Source organism: Equus quagga, chromosome 6 (assembly GCF_021613505.1).
Source record: "Equus quagga isolate Etosha38 chromosome 6, UCLA_HA_Equagga_1.0, whole genome shotgun sequence".
NCBI lineage: Eukaryota > Metazoa > Chordata > Mammalia > Perissodactyla > Equidae > Equus > Equus quagga.
This window is the reverse complement of record NC_060272.1, coordinates 2448467-2467698: the sequence shown is the minus strand read 5'-3', so window position 1 is coordinate 2467698 and position 19232 is coordinate 2448467. Positions and strand designations below refer to the sequence as shown.

Below are 19232 nucleotides of genomic sequence, written 5' to 3'. Positions count from 1 at the left end.
GCGGCGGTTGGGCGTGCCGCGGCGGGAGCGGCGGGGCAGCGCGGGCGGCCGGGCGGGGCCCCTCGCTGCGCCATGGCCGACGAGCCCCCGCGGAAGGGCAGCTTCTCGGCGCTGGTCGGGCACACCAACGGCCTCACCAAGCCCGCGGCGCTGGCCGCGGCCGCCGCCTCCGCCTCCGCCTCCGCGGCCGCGGCCGCCAAGCCGGGCGGCTCCAGGAAGCTGGTCATCAAGAACTTCCGAGGTGGGTGCGGGCCGGCGCTGGGCCGCGCGGCGGGGATACCGTTCGCGCTCCCCGGCCCTGTGCCCTCCCGCCCTCCTCCCCTCCCCTCCTCCCTTCCTGTCCGCCCGGGGGGTCCGCGGGCGGCCGTTCGCGCGTCCCCGGCCCTGTCTCCTTCCCGCCTTCCTCTCCTCCTGTCTTCCGCCCCTGTCCCCCTCCCCATCCCTCCTCCTAGCTCTCCTCCCCTCCTGTCCTCCTGCCCTGTCCCCCTCCCCATCCCTCTTCTCCGTACCCCCTCCCAACCCTACTCCCCATCCCTTCTCCCCGTCCCCCTCCGGGCCCTCCTCCCCATCTCTCCTCTCCGTACTCCCTCCCGGCCCTCCCCATCCCTTCTCCCCGTCCCCCTCCCGGTCCTCCTCCCCATCTCTCCTCCCTGTCCTCCTGCCCTCTCCTCCTGTCCTCCCGGGGTGGGGTGGTGGGGGTCGGTCCGCTCGCGTCCCCGTCCCTGTCCCCCTCCCGCCCTCCCGGGCCCCCCCGCGGCATTAGTCGGCCGGCCTCCGTCCACCCCTGCCCCCTGTCCCCCGCCGTCGCCGGGAGCCCCCTCGCGCGTGCCTGCACGTCCCCCGGCGCCTTGACTGCCGTGTGCATATGCTTGTAAAGTCAGCTTATTAAGGAAAAGAAACCTTTAAGGTGTGTATATTGGCTCTGTATATTCATCTTAGGTCTCAATACTAAATGTACTTAAGAAAACGAAGGTGTTATGGTTGTACAGTCTGTGACCCAAGGAATCTATAAATACAGTGCTTTGTATTGGGAAAACCTAATTTCTGTGTTCCTTGCCTATGTCTTTTAAGTGCTTTATCCCCCCTGATTTGCTGAGGAAGATCGTCCCTGAGCTAACATCTAGGCAGTCTTCCTCTATCGGATGGGGGATGGATGCCTCCACAGCATGGCTCAGAGTGGAGTAGGTCCGCCCCTGGGATCGGACGAGGGCCCGCGGAAGCCGAGCGAGGAACTTTGACCCCCCCTCGGCCAGGGAGACCCGCCCCCTTAAGCAGAATGTCTTTTAAAAGATGTCTGACTGTTAGCGCGGATGCCTTTCCCCACTGACTCTATCTGGATTTACAGACAGACCGAAATTGCCTGATAACTACACTCAGGACACCTGGCAGAAGCTTCATGAGGCCGTGAAAGCCATACAAAGTAGTACCTCCATCAGATACAACCTGGAGGAGCTGTACCAGGTGAGCCGCGGCGTGTGGGGGAAGTGGAGCGCTAGAATGCTGGTTGCAGTATAAATGCAGACTTTCTTTGGCAGGGAGAATGTCAAGACATGGCAAGGCCAGCATCCTGTGTCTCACCTGGTGGTTTTTCCTCGTTGTCCAAATAACACAATTATCCAACTCCAGTGAAATGTGATACACACGCTGATTGTGTGGTCCTGTATTGTTTCAGAGTCAATAATGAAGAAAAATAGAAATCCAAGTATCTGCCTCCGACAAGAACAGTAGGGGTCCTATGACAGCATGTCCCCAGAGTCAATGAGTGTTTTTGGTGGTTGTGGGATTTTTATTTTATTTTCAGGCTACATGACTCTTAACATTTACCAAATATGCAGCAAATTATTATTACAATTCCATTAGGTTATATATGAAACTCTTATTATGGTTTCACTTGTTAAAGAGATTTTCCCCCTTCTTTGTGTGTGATTAATTATTGCAATTAAAACACAGATTTTGCTGCATTTAACTTAAAATAATGAAGCTCCATTTCTAACATGAAAAAAAATGCTCACAAGTATATTTTACTGTTTGGTTATTCCATTTACCAGCAGACTGGTTTTTCTAATATCTTGTTTTTAATGAATAGCATTCATTAATATTATCTACATTTTTAGGTAACAATATGATATCATAATTTCTGTTAAGAGACTTAAATTTTTTTTCTGTTTGCATAAGTGATTACATTATAAAAATTTTGGAAACTACAAAAAAGCACAAAGAAGAACATTAAAATCACCTATACTCCCACCACCCAAAGAAGACTTCTATTGGCAGTTTAATGGACATACATCCCTTCTTTGTCTTAAGTTTGTGTGTTTACTATTTTTTAATCAACTTTATTGAGGTATAACTTACCTATAATATGGATTTCAGTCAGTTTTAACAAATGTATCCAGTTGTGTAACGGCCACCATAATCAAGATATAGAGGGGCCGGCCCCGTGGCCGAGTGGTTAAGTTGGAGCGCTCGGCTTCACCGGGCCAGGGTTTCGCCTGTTCGGATCCTGGGCGCCGACAAGGCACCACTCGTCAGGCCATGCTGAGGCGGCGTCCCACATGCCACAACCGGAGGCACTCACAACTAGAATATACAGCTGTGTACTCGGGGGTTTCAGGGAGAAGAAGAAGAAGAAAAAAAAAAAGATCGTTAAATACCATTCTTTTAAAAAAAAAGCAATATTAAAACCGTTGTTTAAAACAAAAAACATAGAGGATGTTTCCATCACCTGGAAGTCCCCTGAGGCCCCTGTGCATTCAGTCTTCCCCACGACCCCAGCCCTTGGCAGTCAATCACTGATTTGCTGTCTGTTGGTCTACTTCACCACTCCTAGAATCTCATCTACGTGGAACCAGGCATTTTGCAATCTTTTCAGTCTGGCTTCTTCCACTTTGGAGAGTGCTGGTGAGACTCGTGTGCCCTGTGTGATAGTGTGTTTCTTTGTTGCTGGTATGGGCAGCATGCGTACCAAATCGGTTATCCTTTCACCAGTTAACGCACATTTGGGTTTCCAGTTTTTGGTTATTATGAATAAAGCTGCTGTGAACATTAACAAATGTCTTTGTGTGGATATATAGTCTCATTCCTCATGGATCAATATCTAGAAGTGGGTTCTAGGGTCATAAGGAAAGTGTATATTTCAGATGTTTCCTAACTTTTTAGAAATGGCTACACCGTTTTGGGTCTCTGCTGGCAGTGATGAGAGTTCTAGTTGTTTCATGTCCTTGCCAATGTTTGATGTTGTCAGTCTTTTTAACTTTAGCTATTCTAGTGGGTATCTAGTGGAATGTTGTGGTTTTAATTTGCATTTCCCTAATGATAGTAAGCATCTTTTCATGTGTCCATTGCCATTCCATATACCTTCTTTAACGAAGTGTGTGTTCAAATCTTTTCTCATTTTTTATGGGGTTATTTTCTTACTGTGGAGTATTTGAGTTTATTATGTATTCTGAGTACAAGTCCTGTACCGGATAGTGGCCTTGCCAATATTTTTCTCCCAGTTCACAGCTCATCTTTTGATTCTCTTAACTCTGTCTTTCAGAGAGCAGAAGTTTTAAATTTTAATGAAGTCTGTGTGTCACTTTGGTCTTTTATGGGTTGTGCTTTTAGTATCAATCTGAAAAATCTTTGCCTAATGTCAGGTTGTAAAGATTTTCCCTTGTATTTCCTTACAGACATTTTAGGATCTTAGGTTCTGGATTTAGGTCTATCATCTCTTTGGAGTGAATTTTTGCATATGTTGTGAGGTACAGATCCAAATTCAGTCTTTTTCCTGTAGGTGTCCAGTTGCTCCAGATGTTGCCGTTTGTTGAGGAGACGGTCCTTTCCCCCAGTGAATTACCTTTGCTCTTTTGTCAGAAGTCATTGTCCATATGGGTGTGGGTGTAAGAAGTCTCAAAATCAGGGAGTGTTGCCCCTCTAACTTAATCCTGTTTCAAAGATGTTTTGGGTCTTCTAGGTCCTTTGTATTTGCATATGAATTTTAGAATCTGCCAATTTCTACAAAAAAGCCTACTAGGATTTTGATTGGAGTTATGTCCAATCATAGATCAGTGTGGGGAGAATTGACGTCTTGACAGCACTGAGTCTACTGGTTGATGACAAGGGACTGCTCTCCCTTCATTTAGGTCTTCCCTCATTTCTCTCGGCAGTGTTGTTTAGTTCCAGTGTACAGGTCTTATACATCTTTAGTGAAATTTATCCCTAAACACTTCATGTTTCTTGATGGTAGTATAAATGGTAGTATAGATTTTAATTTCTGATTCTTGCTGGTGTATAGAAATACAAATAATTTTTATACATTGCTTTTGTATACTGCTGTCTGGCTAACCTCGCTTACTTCTAGTAGCTTTTTGTAGATCCCGTTGGATTTTCTACATAGGCAGTCACGTCGCCTGTGGGCAGAGATGTTTTTGCTTCTTCCTCTCTAATCTGCGTGCCTTTTATTTCCTTCTCTTGCCCCACTGCACTGTTTAGAACCTGCAGAACAGTGGCTAACAGAAGTGGTAAAGGCAAGCATCCTTGTTTTGTTCCTGATCTTAAGGGGAAAAGCTTTCAGTCTTTCATCAGTGAGTATTATGTTAGCTGTGGGTTTTTCAAAAATACCCATTATCAGGGTTGAGGAAGTTCCTCTACTCCTAGTTTGCTGAGAGTTTTTTGTCAGAAATACATGTTGAATTTTGACAGTTTCTTCTGTGGCTGTCGAGGTGATCATTTGATTTTTGTTTTTTAGTTTTTAAATTATATTGATTGATTTTTCAAATATTGAGCCAGTCTTATATTGCTGGGATAAATCCTCTTGGTTGTAATATATCATGTTTTTTTACATATTGTTGGATTCAATTTGCTAACGTTTTGTTAATTTTTACATCGATGATGACAAAAGATATTGGTGTGTTGTGTTTTTTTTCTTTTAATGTCTTTGTCTGGTTTTGGTATCAGAGTAATGCTGGCCTCGTAGAATGATTTGGAAATATGGCCTCCTTTTCATTTTCTAGAAGAGTTGGTATAGAGTTGGTGTTATTTCTTTCTTAAATGTTTGAGAGGATTCCCTGGTGAAGCCACCTTGGCTTTCTTTGTGGGAAGATTTTAAACTACAGATTTCTTTAGTAGATGTAGAACTATTCAGATTATCCGTTTCTTCAAGTTCACTGATCTGCAGTGTCTAATCTGCCGTTCCTACCATTTGGTGTATGTTGACGTCACGCATTGTTTTCTTCTCTGGGTGTTCAGTTTGAATCTTTTTAGTGTCTTCCTTGTCTCTCCTTAGCTTTGTAAACATGTGGAGTACAGTCGTAATAGCCCTTTCCCTCTCCTTGTCTGCCAGGTCTGTCATCTCTGTCAGCTCCATTGAGGGTTGTGTTTTTCTACTTTGCGTGTCTGATAACTTTGGATGTCAGACATTGTGAATTTTGACTTGTATGGTAGATATTTTTGTATTCCTATAAATATTCTTGAGCTTTGTTCTGGACATAGTTAAATTATTTGGAAACAGTTTGATCTTTAGAATCTTGCTTTTATGATTTGTTAGGCAAGACTAGAGGAGTGTTTTGTCCAGGGCAGATTGCGCCCACTGCTGAGGCAGAACCTTCCTGAATCTCTGCCCCCCGTCCTGTGGTTTTGCAGTCTGACTGGTGGGAAGGTGCTATTCCCGGCCCCGTGTGAGCACCAGACACTGTTGCCTCTAAACGTTTTGGGTGGCTCTTTCCCTGGCCCTGGTAGTCTCCTCACACATAGGTGCTGGTCAGAGCTCTGCTGAATACTTGAGGGCCCTTGAGGTCTCCTGGCCCATCTCCTGGCCCCTCTCTGGCTGCGTCTCTCTTCCTGGACGTTCATCCTGCAGACTTGAGCCTCAGCTCAGGGCGCTGGCCCCAGAGCCTGGAAACTGGTTTGGGAAGCTGAGCAGTCAGGGCTCATTTGTTTCCCGCCTCCCGGAGATCAGTGTCTTTCACAGCTCATTGTGCAGTCTGGTGAAAACTCTTATTTTATATATTTTTGTGTTTATTTGGTTGTTTCAGGCAGAAGGGTTAGTCTAGTCCCTTTACTTCAATCTTGACCAGAACCAGGAATCCCATCAAGTGTCTAAACTCTCATAGGTTTTTTTTTTTTCTTTTTTTTTTTTGACTTTTGAGTTGTTTAATCCAAGTGTAAATAATTTTCTCTGAAGGTATTTTTTTTTTAATAATGTTATGATAGATTACAACCTTGTGAGATTTCAGTTGTACATTTTTGTTAGTCATGTTGTGGGTACACCACCTCCCCCTCTGTGCCCTCCCCCCACCCCCCTTTTCCCTGGTAACCACCGATCAGATCTCCTTGTCAATATGTTAACTTCCACCTATGAGTGGAGTCATATAGAGTTCGTCTTTCTCTGACTGGCTTATTTCGCTTAACATAATACCCTCGAGGTCCATCCACGTTGCTGCTAATGGGCCAATTTTGTCTTTTTTTATGGCTGAGTAGTATTCCATTGTGTATATATACCATATCTTCTTTATCCAATCATCAGTTTCTGGGCATGTAGGTTGGTTCCACGTCTTGGCTATTGTAAATAATGCTGGGATGAACATAGGGATGCAAGGGACTCTTGGGATTTCTGATTTCAGGTTCTTAGGATAGCTACCCAGTAATGGGATGGCTGGGTCATAGGGTATTTCTATTTTTAACTTTTTGAGAAATCTCCATCCTGTTTTCCATAGTGGCTGTACCAGTTTGCATTCCCACCAACAGTGTATGAGGGTTCCTTTTTCTCCACAACCTCTCCAACATTTGTCGCTCTTGGTTTTGGATGTTTTTGCCAATCTAACGGGTGTAAGGTGATATCTTAGTGTAGTTTTGATTTGCATTTCCCTGATGATTAGCGATGATGAACATCTTTTCATGTGTCTATTGGCCATCCTCATATCTTCTTTGGAGAAATGTCTGTTCATGTCCTCTGCCCATTTTTTGATCGGGTTGTTTGTTTTTTTGTTATTAAGCCATGTGAGTTCTTTGTATATTGTGGAGATTAACCGTTTGTCGGATAAGTGGCTTGTAAATATTCTTTCCCAATTAGTGAGCTGTTTTTTTGTTTCAATCCTGTTTTTCCTTGCCTTAAAGAAGCTCTTTAGTCTGATGAAGTCCCATTTGTTTATTCTTTCTATTGTTTCCCTCAACTGAGGAGTTATAGTGTCCGAAAAGATTTCTCATAGGTTTTTACTTAATAAAATGCTATATCTTACAGCCAGGGCTTATTATTCCTCTTTCCTGGAGATTTGACTGTCTATATCAATTGCTCATCATTTTTCTTAGTAGAATGACTTTGCTGTACCTTTTGCCTAGCAATATGTCATGTAATGGTCACCACAGATATTACCATAAACTGTTTCCAGATGCCCCGGGTGTCCATGTGCGTGTCTTGAGACCCTGAGGGCTAGGATGCTTACCCCCAAAAGTGCATCATGCATTCCAGCGGACACCTCGGAGGGCCCACGTGGGGTTCATTTGATCGGCTTCTGGAGGGGCCTGTGCATGGGCAGGCTCGTGGCCACTCACAGAGAGGTGCCAGGCAGGCTGAGTCCATCTCTCTGGAGCAAGCTGTCCCGTTCTCAGCAAGCAGATGGGGTAGAAATAGTAAGTGACATCACTGAAGTTGTTGACTGCTCACTTTATCCTGATCTCTGATAATGTAATCAGACAGCGCATTTGACCTGGTAGTTCAAAATTAAGTTTTTGTCGTATATACTTTGCCAAAGAATCTTATGTGAAAGTAACAATTCTCACCAAAGTTTGAAAGTTTGTTTTGTTTTGAGGAAGTTTTCAGGATGATTTGAGGGAGAACCTCTTATGTTTTGATATTGATGTCTCCCCAAAGTAGGGTCTCTTCTCTCCCTGTGAAGGCGTCCTCTACTGCTCTAGAACCTTTAGGAGGCCTAGGTAGAAGGAGACACCCACTGCAGCCTGTCTGCTGCGGCTGCCTGTGGCTCCTTATTACTTTGTTTTTGTTTGGTGAAAAGGGAGATTCAAAGTATGGTGATGAAGAAGTCTTAAAGACACACTCTACCTGTGGTCATTTTCCTCGTCTGATGTGAGGAGAATATTTTGAATGTCTTGATCTTTTCTGTCTGTTTTTTTGCTGAGGAGGATTAGCCCTGAGCTAACATCTGTTGCCAATCTTCCGCTTTATTTGCTTGAGGAAGATTAGCCCTGAGCTAACATCTGTGCCCGTCTTCCTCCACATTACATGTGGGTCTCCGCCACAGCATGACTGGCGAGTGGTGGAGGTCCACGCCTGGGATCCGAACCCTTGAACCTGGGCCACCAAAACAGAGCTCGCCGAACTCAACCACTGTGCCACGGGGCCAGCCCCCTTTTCTGTCTGTTTTTGAGGACCTGAGTTTAGACGGGTCATCACTACTCGCTGAAGAAAGTGTATCTTGTGTATCTTATGTCTACGTGATTTTGTCCTACTTGTCAACTTAATGAGACAACAGAAAATTGGAGACTACATTTTCACAAAGGGTTTCAGAGAAAGGCTAAGTGTTGATTTCAGACTAGTTTTTTTTTTTTTGAGGAAGATTAGTCCTGAGCTAACATCCACCACCAATCCTCCTCTTTTTGCTGAGGAAGGCTGGCCCTGAGCTAATATCCGTGCCCATCTTACTTTACTTTCTATGTGGGACGCCTCCCACAGCATGGCTTGCCAAGCAGTGCCACGTCCGCACCTGGGATCCCAACCAGTGAACCCCGGGCTGCCGAAGCGGAACGTGGGAACTTAACTGCTGTGCCACCGGGCAGGCCCCTCAGACTAGTTTTGATGCACAAAAACAAACCCCTCACAGAGGACTTATGGTTCTGAGAAAAGCCATGCTTTTGTCTCAAGTCTCGGAGTGACGTCTCGGCAGTCCTCCTCCCTGGTGATCGTTTGGTGAGGAAAAAGGAGTGGAGTTAGGTATTGATGTAGTAGTAGGACGCCTAGGACCCGTTAGAGACGTGAGAAAGCCCAGAAGGTAGTAGACACTAATTTGAGAAAGTAACAGATTAATTGAGTGAATTCAACACACAAGATATTCAGAAACCAAGAGGAACACATTCAAACTCAAATGAATTAGGCCTAATAGAAAGTATTTCATAATTCAACAATATTCATCACTGAGTGAAATTAGTCATTTGTATTAGGTAACTTACTTTTAACATTTGGAACCGGGAAGCTGTTGTGCAGTCCATGTTGGTGAATACAGCCATAGGCTGCCTGTGGTTTTCTGTAAAGCTCTCGTCCCAGGAAGCGTCCCTCTCGTGATTTACCCTCACTCGGATTTGGGTCCTGCTTAGTCTCTGCACCGTAGTTCACTCATTTCTTACGGGCAGGAGCCTGGCGGGGTGGAGCCCTGCTGGCACCTTCTCCCCGGGTCGTTGGCTGGGCCCTCGGAAAGAGGCCTGCCGCTGGGAGGGGTCCGTCCTCACTGCTGACTGTTTGTGGAGAGGCCGTCCCCGCTGAGGGAACCCTCCATCCTGGACTGCTGCTCGGGTCTGTAAGAGCGCTGCCAGCCTCTAACCGAGGCAAGCGTGGGCCCAGCCTCATGCCCTGTCCAGGGCCTCTTCGTGATAATAGTGACAGGGGCATGGCTCCCCCCAGGGGTGGGGGGAGTTGTTTGTTTTTTTTCCGTTTTCCCCTTCATCTGCATAAATAACTCTCAGTGCTTGCCTGCTGTTTTCCTTTCTGATTTCTCACAGGGGGATATGTTTCACTCCTTTGTCTCTCTGATCTCAGCTTTAGCCTTCCAGGTCTTTATGTGAAGAGAGAATCTTCCAGAACTGGTGTACCCTGGCCTTGGGAATGCTGCGTAGCTCTTCCTGGTTTGGTGCACCCTGCCTGGGGGAGCATTTTGTTTGAGCAGCATGAGTGCACCTGAGGGTGAGAGTTTGACACCACGAGCAGACAAGCATTGGACGTTGACGTGCTTGTCTGTTTGCTTTTAACACCATCCTGTCTGTCCTCAGACAACCATCTGAAGACTCAGGTGCGGTGGCCTGGCAGACCTGATTAGAGAGCAGCCATAATGTGGGGAAAATTCAGATGAGGACAGTTTTCCTTTGGCTAAGTTGATACAAGGAAAACATCTTTATCCTAACACAAGTAGAAGCCAGGTGTTGCTGCTTTCCCATCTCCAATTACTGGATTAGTTAAGTCCCTTTTCTCTGCAGTGACTTTTGACTGTGAAAACCCACAGCAGACTAAGGTGAAGCACGGGACCCGTCAGATTAGGCGCTTTATACCCCTCGAGAAGGCATTTCTAAATCTCAAAATATGACTAGATCTCCACAACTTATTTTGGGGAGGGAGACTCCTGTGTTCTGCTGACCCTTGTAACAGTGCAGAACAGTCTGCCAGGTCCCTGCTGGCACAGTGAGAGTGGGGCCACCTCTGTCCTCCGAGGTCACGAGGCGCCTGTAACTTGAAGATGCCAGCAGTGACTCAGCAAAAGGCACAGAGAAATGAGGCACCCACAGCAAACCCCAGTTTACCCCAGGGTTTGGCTAGTTGTTTTAAGAAGTCCCCAAATTCTCAGTTTTAAAAGCAAAATAAGTCTCATAGTGCTTCATGAAAATAATAAATATATGTCAAATAGGACATATACCAGAAAGACTTGGTTATAAAGTTCCTCAGTGACACTGTGTCACAACTGGGAAAAGGTTGTTTTGAGGGTGTTTAGGAATTAGAGCATTCAGAAAATGGTGCTAAGAAGAGGTTGTTCTATGAAAGACATGTACCACTAAGCTGATCTGGACTTTTACCAAAGAAAATGCATTTTCTTCATGTATTTTGTTTAGAACTTATTTTGTGATAATTATGTTTGTGAAATTTATAATGATTAACTACTGGAGCAAAAGCCTTTGTCATGAGGTTATCCTGGTTTTTTAAGAGAGAAAAGGATAGTAGATCTTTGGCTAAATTATAAATATGTGACAACAAAGTGATGGAATTGAAGAGTTTGAGAAAGGAATTGAAGGATATAAGAACAAAACGTAGATGGGAATCCCTAATTTCTATTGTAAGACAAAATGTAGGGGAATGGTTGTATTTTTTTATTATGCTGATAATAAACTTGCCAGAAAACAGGTTATAATTTTTAAATTATTGTCATTGTTCCATGTTCTCTTTTGACCTTTGTAAATATGGGTGTGTTTTATATGGTAGTGATTACTGTATTTATTTAATTTAGGTTAATATGTAGCAGTTCTCCTAATATTAAATATTGAGACTATTTATACTTATAAGTATTGCTACAATGAATATCTTTATAAAAATTTAAGTTACCTTTTTTCTTTGGGAATATAGTATTTGAGTTAAATTTAGATTCTAAAGTGTTTCCAATTCTGTATATGTCCGTATTTTTTTTAATGGTTTAAAACTAGTCAGTAGAAAAACTACATTTCTCTTTATAGTATTTCATATTTGGATTGAATGAGATGCTGCTTTTGTACGTGAGATTTGAAAAGAAATTTTGTTAGAACTGGGAAGAGTATACAAACATTATTTCCTTGATATGGATAAAAGTATTTTAAGAAGATGTTTCTCAAAAATGTGTTTCTTGATTAATTTAAGACAAACTTAATTACATATCTAGGCTGCAGAGAAATAATAGGAAACGATTCAACCTGGCCTGTGTCGCCTGGGCATTTGGGGTTTTTTCCTTCAGCTCATGGGCAGCAGGGAACGGGGATTCCTGTTGTTCCCCCGCCTGTTTGGAAGGTAGTCACTGGGGATCTGGAGCGGTCATTTCCTGCCCCAGTTTCACATCATAATCATCAGGGTAAAGTCACACACATATTCCTGGGGCCCCCACCTCCGACGAATGCATCAGAACATCCAGAAACAGGGCCCTGGGGACCAGCTTGTGCATTGCAGCCAGGTTTTAGAGACTGTTGCGCTAGGAAAAGAATAGAATACTGTGAGATGCTCAGACATGGTGCAGGCACACCACCTGGGATCCCAGGTGGCATGGGCTGTCGCAGGTGTGCCATCGAGTCTGTGTTCTATATTAACTAGTGTTACGTACCATTTTACCACACTTTTACTGGGGGTTCAGTGTTCCAACGGTGATTGCCCCAAACTGAAACATAATCATTTATTTGTAGATGACATGGCTATGGGGGGATGCCTGTCTGTTATCATTGTCTCCATATGTACAAGTAGGTTTCTTTAAAGAATAGTGTTTCATAGTAAATAATTCATTTATTTATTTTGTTTTTAGGCTGTTGAAAATCTTTGTTCTCACAAAGTTTCCCCAACACTCTACAAGCAGCTACGCCAGGTCTGTGAAGATCATGTCCAAGCACAGATTCTTCAGTTTAGAGAATATCCTTTTTTTGGCTCATGAAGTTTCTATTCATTACCTTAATCTTTTGAAACTGAACATTAATAGGATGAAGAACTAATGAGTCTTCTTAATATTAAAACAAATAAAACTTCTTTTATTTATTGAACAAAGACCTTAAATTTGTTTGACAGCCCAATATAATAGATTTTTTAAGTGGAATTTTTACCATTTAAATTGCTTTGATCTGATTAAAGCGAAACTGTCCATTTATTAGGTCTGGTTGAAGTATTTAGAAAGGGTTCTGAAAAATGTCTGGAAGTTTGGGTCCACTATCCTTTATTCTTGTAAAAACCATCTTTATTACTTTTTCTATGATGTGTAACAAATTCCCACAAACTTTGCGACATAAACCAACACCCTTTGGTCAGCTCGCAGTTGTGTTAAGTCTGTGGTCTCGCCTGGGGTCGTGTCCCAGACTCATCCAGGTATTGGCAGAATCCAGCCCTCAGTGCGGGGACTGAGGTCTCTCTGCCCCGAGAGGCCCCTTCTCTGACATGTGTTTATGGCTTCTTCTGAGCCGTCAGGCATATCCTCCTCTCTGGTCTGCTAGGACAGAGTCTTAGGTAGCGATATAAACCATTGTATTCACAGCCCTACTCACAACTGAGGGGAGGGAGTTATAGGCATGTACATGGGGGCAGGGACGTCTTGTAATTCTACCACCACCCCATCTATGACCAGACATCTACCAAGGAAACGCTTAGATCCTTAGCATCCTGCAGGCAGTCCTTGACCATCTGGCCTCAGTCCCGTTCCCCAGCCCCCTCTCATTACTGTAGCCACCCTCACGTCTCACTGAGTGGGAATTAGAAAGTGATTTATAGAATTGCAGACAGTCTACTTGTGGCTGCACTTTTCTAGGCCTCTGATTCTTCATTTGTGAACTTAGGTAGTTGGAGCCCGCTCGTTTCTAAGTTTTCTTCTAGCTGAAGGAACTTTCTCTCCCCTGTCACCCTCACCTTGAGAAACGGAAGCATCCAGAGCTCGTGCAGGTCTCCCTTGGGGCAGCAGAAGCTCTGACACCTGGTATCGAGGTTCTGGATTATCCATGACAGTGAAGCCTGGGGATCCAGAGTTGGGGGGGGTCTCCGTTTAGGACAGTATTCGCTCTGCTCCTCGAAAAAGGGTGAGTGAAGTCAATTCCAGCTATGTTGCATTGGCATCTGTAAATACACCTCTACAGAACTTTCTGGCAAGGCTCTATCCTAAAGCCTGTGAGGTCATTCAGGATAATGGTGACCGCTCCTTTGGAACTTTGGAACCTGACCAGTATGTACTACATCTCAGAGAGAGACATCCTCTAAAGGCACACAGAGGCACCCCACGCACCTTGGTGCCACAGCTCAGGAATCCCAGGGTCTGGGTTAATGGGTCCAGGAACTCAATCCCAGGATGTTGGCATCTGAAAAGTAGCCGTATACCCAGGCGTGGTGGAAGTCATCAGCAGATTGCCAAGCTTTCTCCCCAAGACAGGCACCGGCAGGGGTGAGCTGGTATGACTTTGTCATAATCCAGTTGTTGTCCTAGCTTACTTAAAGACTAATTTTGGATTACCTGATCAAATTATCCTCCTGCCAGTTAATCTTACCCTGTGGGTTACATGAATGTGTTCATTAATTCACTCATTCAGCAATTACTTCCTTCTGTTTGCTGTACTAGAAAATAGAAAAATGATTGCCATGCCTGATTTCTGCTCTCCGAGAAGTCACAGTGCTGTGATAGAGGCTAGGGAATGACTGTATTTCCTTGATGCTATGATGAAACCATGATTATAAAAATTACCATTTTTTCATAAAAGAAGAAAGAGAAAAAGACACTCTGCCATATTAAGTGTCCTTATTGATGTGAGGCATCTTGACTTCAAAAATGGTAAACTCTTAGAGTCGGGGACAGGAACTGTAGTACATGAAGCGTTTGGGGCAGAGCTTCCCAGAGGAAGTGACACTTGAATTCTGTCTTAAAGGATGAGTAGGATCTAGCCAGCTGGAGCCTGAAGGAGGCATCAGAACACGGAGTGTGGAAGGGGTGTTCGTGAAAACCTGGAGCGGGCTGGCATGACTAGAACCTGTGAGAGTTGGGAGAATTGAGGGCTGTAACGCCACCTTGCAGCTTGGATTCTAATCTCGTGTGCACCGTCAAGGGTTTGGACCTGAGTCTGTGACCATCTGAGAGTCCTCACCGATTTTTAAAGCAAGAACACAATGTAATTAGATTGTGTTTTGGGAAAGTCACTTTGGCAGAATGATGATTAAAAGTAGACCAGAGACAGCACACATTGCGTATCTGCTCTGTGCCAGGTGTAGTGCTAGGCCCTGGGAAAAATGAACATGAATTAAATGGGATTGACAGAAGCATAAAGATAAGCATTTATGAAACCATGCGGTCAGAGTTTAAAAGGTTTAGATAAGCTCCTAGGACGTAAAGGAAGAGCACTGGTCTGCCTGGGCACGTGAGAACGAGGCAGTGCTGTGCACTGGGGACAGAGTGGATGACGAGGGATGCAGTCCTGCACTGAGAGCTCGTTTTTGCTGAAAGAGGGATGTAACCTACCCCGGTCTTAACGGCCCAGTGTTAGTGCTGTTGCAGGTGCCCAGACACTGACTGGCCAGGAACATTCCAAGGTGAGCAGTTCAGATTTCTCTTGCCTCTGGGGTATCCCAGTATTTGGTGTAACTCTCCTCTCTTAAGATTTAAGGACTGCTACCTACTGTGTATTGATCGCATGCCGCTGTTGAGCCCAAGAGAAGAAGAACTCAGGGAGGCTTCAGGAAGCCCTTCATATGTTAAACACATCAGGTGTCCAGGTGGAAAAAAAACTCCTGTGGAATCGAGTCATCTGCTGTTATTTTCTTAGGTTTCCATATCCGTTGCCTGTTCATGTGTTTGATAAATTCTGCACTTATCTGCCCTTTCAAAATAAGTTGCCTACTATCGGTGACATGCCCTTCCCCAAAACAAGAGACTCGTGCACATGCACACCTCCACCCAGAGCAGCCTGTGCTGATGCAGGCCTCCCAGTGTGGAAGGAAGCACGTAGCTAGGCTCAGCACATGAGGAGTTCTTCTAAAATGGCAATCCAAACTCTCCTTGGAATCCAAACCTGTCAATAACTATAGACAGAACTCACTTTTTCCTTTCCCTGATTCAGCTTCACAGCCTCACAGCTTTGGTTAGCCACAGAAATGTGAGCTGGCGTGGGGCATCAGTGGTCGAATCACACTTGAAGACGGCACAGTCCACAGAAGAGAAGGACCTGTGTGAAACCAAAGCCTTTGCTGCTAGGGAATCATGAAGCCGCATGGCTCCCTCAAAGCCTGTCTTCGTGGCCTGTGCTGATGCCAGCAGGCTGTAGCTCGTTTATGAAGACCCTCTGCCTGCACTCATGAACAGTGTGCAGGGAGTGCTTCTGGCAGTAGGCTGGCTCTGTGCATCCGCACAGCACTCCAAGTCCCCAGTGGCTTCCTTAGACAGGGGCCCAGACCGTGGGGCTGGTGCCTGGCTCTGGGTTAGTGCTGGGCTCGGCCTTGAGCGTGGCAGGCCTGCCTCCGTGGGCTTTGTAGACCACAGGCTTACGAGGAGGCAGTGATTAAATAGTCCAAAATGCGAACTTTGATCAACGTGATGAAAGGAAATGTTATTCTTAGCGAGCATAACAAGGGGATCTGATTTAGGTGAGGGGTGTCAGTCGGGCTGTGGTGTGGGATCATTATCGTCTGCTCTGTCCGCTACTGCAGGGGCCACTCAGTGCCACTCTCTTCTCTGAGATTCGAACAGCAGGATGATCTGTGGGCGAAAATCGGACCTGTCACTTCTCTACTCCAGTGTAAGCACTGTCTTTTTGTTGTTGTTTTTAATTACTGTAATCACAGATCTAGGTAGTTTTCTCCGTGGTACATTATGAGCATTTTGCTGCTGGATTTTTATTTGTTGTTTGAAGACTTGCCTAACTCACCTTGGTAGACTGTGTCATTTCTTTAACTAGGATTGGCCCTTCTATGGAATTAGAAAAAGGGTGGTTGTAGGAGAAGCTGCCTGAAGAATACACTGTTGACAGGCTCTCGGCATGTCTGCCTTACATCCTGGACTACTCATACAGCTTTGTGGCTGCTGCTACAGCTCAGGGTCTGGAATTGGTGCTGATATTTAGAAGTCTGGAGCTTAGTAAATGCTACACCGTGGGGTGTTAGCTTACCATTTCATATTTTTTCCCCTGGGAAATGGCAAAGTTCTTGATTGAAGATGTATATTGATTTTATAGAGCTATTTAAGGGAAAGTGTCTCATTAATGAACCCTTCATCTTGGACCTTCCCGTCCTAACAAAACTTTGCGCTGGTGGAGCTCTGCCTTGCTCAGTTGCAGCACCTGAGCTGCCCAGTGGAGTCAGATTGGCTGGTGTGAGTTTAACCCTGTGCACCTTGCCTTCTAACAGAGCTCGGCCCACAGCCAGTGCAGACTGCCTGTGGAGACCTGCCATGGTGTCTGCCACGTGTCAAGTGCCACGTGTCAAGTGCCTCGTGTCTAGCACTGGGCCAGAGCTGCTGGGTTGCCAGTGCTGTGGCACCTGTCTGAATGTGCTTGTGACTGATGCTTAGTTTGTTTTTTCAGACTATTTGTATGAGGTTCTAATACAGTGGGTCATTATACTTTTGAGTAATTATAAAAGAGTTCCAGAATAACTTGTTAACCATTGAACTATGAGGTCTTTGCTATGACTGCCTATTTTTAATTTATTAGCAAAGCCTGAAGAGAAAATAAGTAAGATGTTTGGCCAGACCCACTGTGATTGTGGTCAGCTACTCTTACTAGTATGACAAGGACACATGTGTGCCCTCAGTCCCTCCACCGCTCTCCTGATCTTCTGTCCTCTTCCCAAAGTCCTGGCTGGTGTCCTGTCCTCCGCTGGCCACACCTCCCTCTGTCAGAGATCCCTGCTGACTGAAGACTGCAATGCCTGCCTGATTTTACATGTCACACACTGGCTGGTGTGTTTTTTCTTCCTCTCTACATGCCAAGAATTTTCTCTATAAGCCTCACAAGACTCTGAGGGGTATGTTCTGTTACTTGTGGAGAAACTGAGGCCTAGGGAAGTCGATTGCTTGTCCAGTGGGATAGAGCTAAGAGAGAACTGAAGCCTGGGGAACCGTGTCTCCCCTCAAGAAGCTGCTCTGTTCATCTGTGCGAAGGGAGTGGTGTCTGCGTTGTGCTATGGGAGGCTGAGTGGGCACGAATGTGAAACGTGCTCTGCAGACTGCAAGCACTGTGTGGACAGTTAGCACTTGCCTGCTTGTGTGACCTGTGAAGGCGGTGCTCAGGCACTTTGCCATGGCTTGCTCTAGGAGCCTGTGTTTGGGTTTCTTTTTCCTGTAAACAGCATTTTGAGCCGTTCTTAAAAACACGTTCTAAGAGTCAACCTGTGCGGGTTCCTGATTTGGCGCATGAAGGGGCCTTCATGTCAGTTTTCATTGAGACTGAAAGCTAAAGTTAAACCTCAGCCGTTTTCCTCTGGCTGCCCGTCCCCAGAGCTATTGCTAGTTGACCTGCTTCCTCAGCCCTGGGACAGCGTCTCCAGGAGCTCAGGTGTGGGACGAGTCAAGAGCTGCCCTTTGCGGAGTAGGGCCTTTGGTCCAGCCACCAGAGAACCATGAGCCTATGGCCCCGTTGTTAGGTTCAGCTGCCAGGGCTCTGAAAGTAGTCTGGCAGTGAAGTAATACGGGGGCCGGAAGGGGGCAAGACGAGATGAAAGACAGGTGAGTGCAGATGGGGTTAATTACAGATAGGTGATGTGAGATGGAAGTGGGAAAAACCACATTTATGGTTTTTGAGCTTATGGTCTTTCAGCGTTGTGATTACTAAATGATGTGTAATATTCTCTGTCAAAGAGAGCTGAAATTGAAGGGTTAAAATTGCAGTAATTAAATTGGCCAACATTTCTAAAGTTTTCCTTAGCAGGTCTGCACAGACTCATTAGATAGTGTTTTATTTTTAAAGAAGATTAACACATGCTGGCAGGATCATTGCAGACAAATGGTAAGCTGCTTGACTTTTTTACTAATGTCGGTTTTATGTGTAGTGCCCTCCCTGAGTCTTCATCAGTACTGTGTCTCTGTCTCACTTAACACTTTGTCTCTGCTCTTACGTGGCTTCTGGTCTTGCTAGAAAGAAATGAGATTTGAGTAGCTGGGAGTTTGTACCCTCTTTTACTCTATCTGTCTTTTTCTTTTTAATCCAAGCCTGGCCTCATCCCTCATCCCTCACCCGCCTGAGGAAGGCGTGGGCCCGGTCGTGAGCTGGCATAGGGAAGTTCTGTTTGGGGTTCTGTTTTGGGTCAGTGCTGCTGTCCAGCTCCAGCGTAGGTGGGCCGAAGAGTAAAGTGGGGAAGGTGACTGTGCTCTTGCGCATGGGGTGGCTGCTTGCTTGGCCCTCCAACCGACCTGACAGGCAGCTCATGGTTCCCATGATTCCTGAACGGGCCTCTCACTTTCCCTAATTCTAGTTTATGCCTGTTAATCAAGCCTAAATTCCAGAACTTCTACAAGTAGACAACCAGTCTTAGGCTTTGTTATAGATGTATTGATTCCAGTTTGATTTTATGTATGTAAGTTTTTAGTGTGACCTGAGAGAAAAGATAGTATCAGCTTTCCTAAGTAGCTGGGTTCTTTTGTTTCCTAAATGAGGTAAGTAAGAGAGAATGAATGAGTCTCTGTTCTGACCAGGTCCCGTGGTTTAAAAAGCTTAGGACGGCTCCCCAGTCTCATGAGATTTACCACATCTGTCAGGAAGTGACCAAATTTCAAAGGTGTCCTTCAGGCCTAGTGCTTTAAAATCCCTCCAGTCAGATTTTCTGGATAAAAGGAGATCAAATGCCAAGGAATAAA

The 19232-nt window shown here is 45.2% G+C and overlaps 1 protein-coding gene across 2 annotated transcripts in view; it reads left to right on the top strand.

The window, feature by feature from the left end:
• Positions 1 to 19232, top strand: part of CUL4A (cullin 4A) — a 57067-nt gene that overhangs the window by 5128 nt on the left and 32707 nt on the right. Inside the window, exons 2-5 of one of the 2 annotated variants that reach the window (XM_046664522.1) lie at positions 5 to 241; positions 1346 to 1461; positions 12231 to 12334; positions 18315 to 18384. In XM_046664522.1, the coding sequence (XP_046520478.1) occupies positions 73 to 241; positions 1346 to 1461; positions 12231 to 12334; positions 18315 to 18384 (459 nt within the window). In that variant the 5' untranslated portion in view covers positions 5 to 72. Of the gene's footprint in view, positions 242 to 1345; positions 1462 to 12230; positions 12335 to 18314; positions 18385 to 19232 lie in introns of both variants that reach the window. The other variant, XM_046664523.1, reaches the window with a different exon arrangement.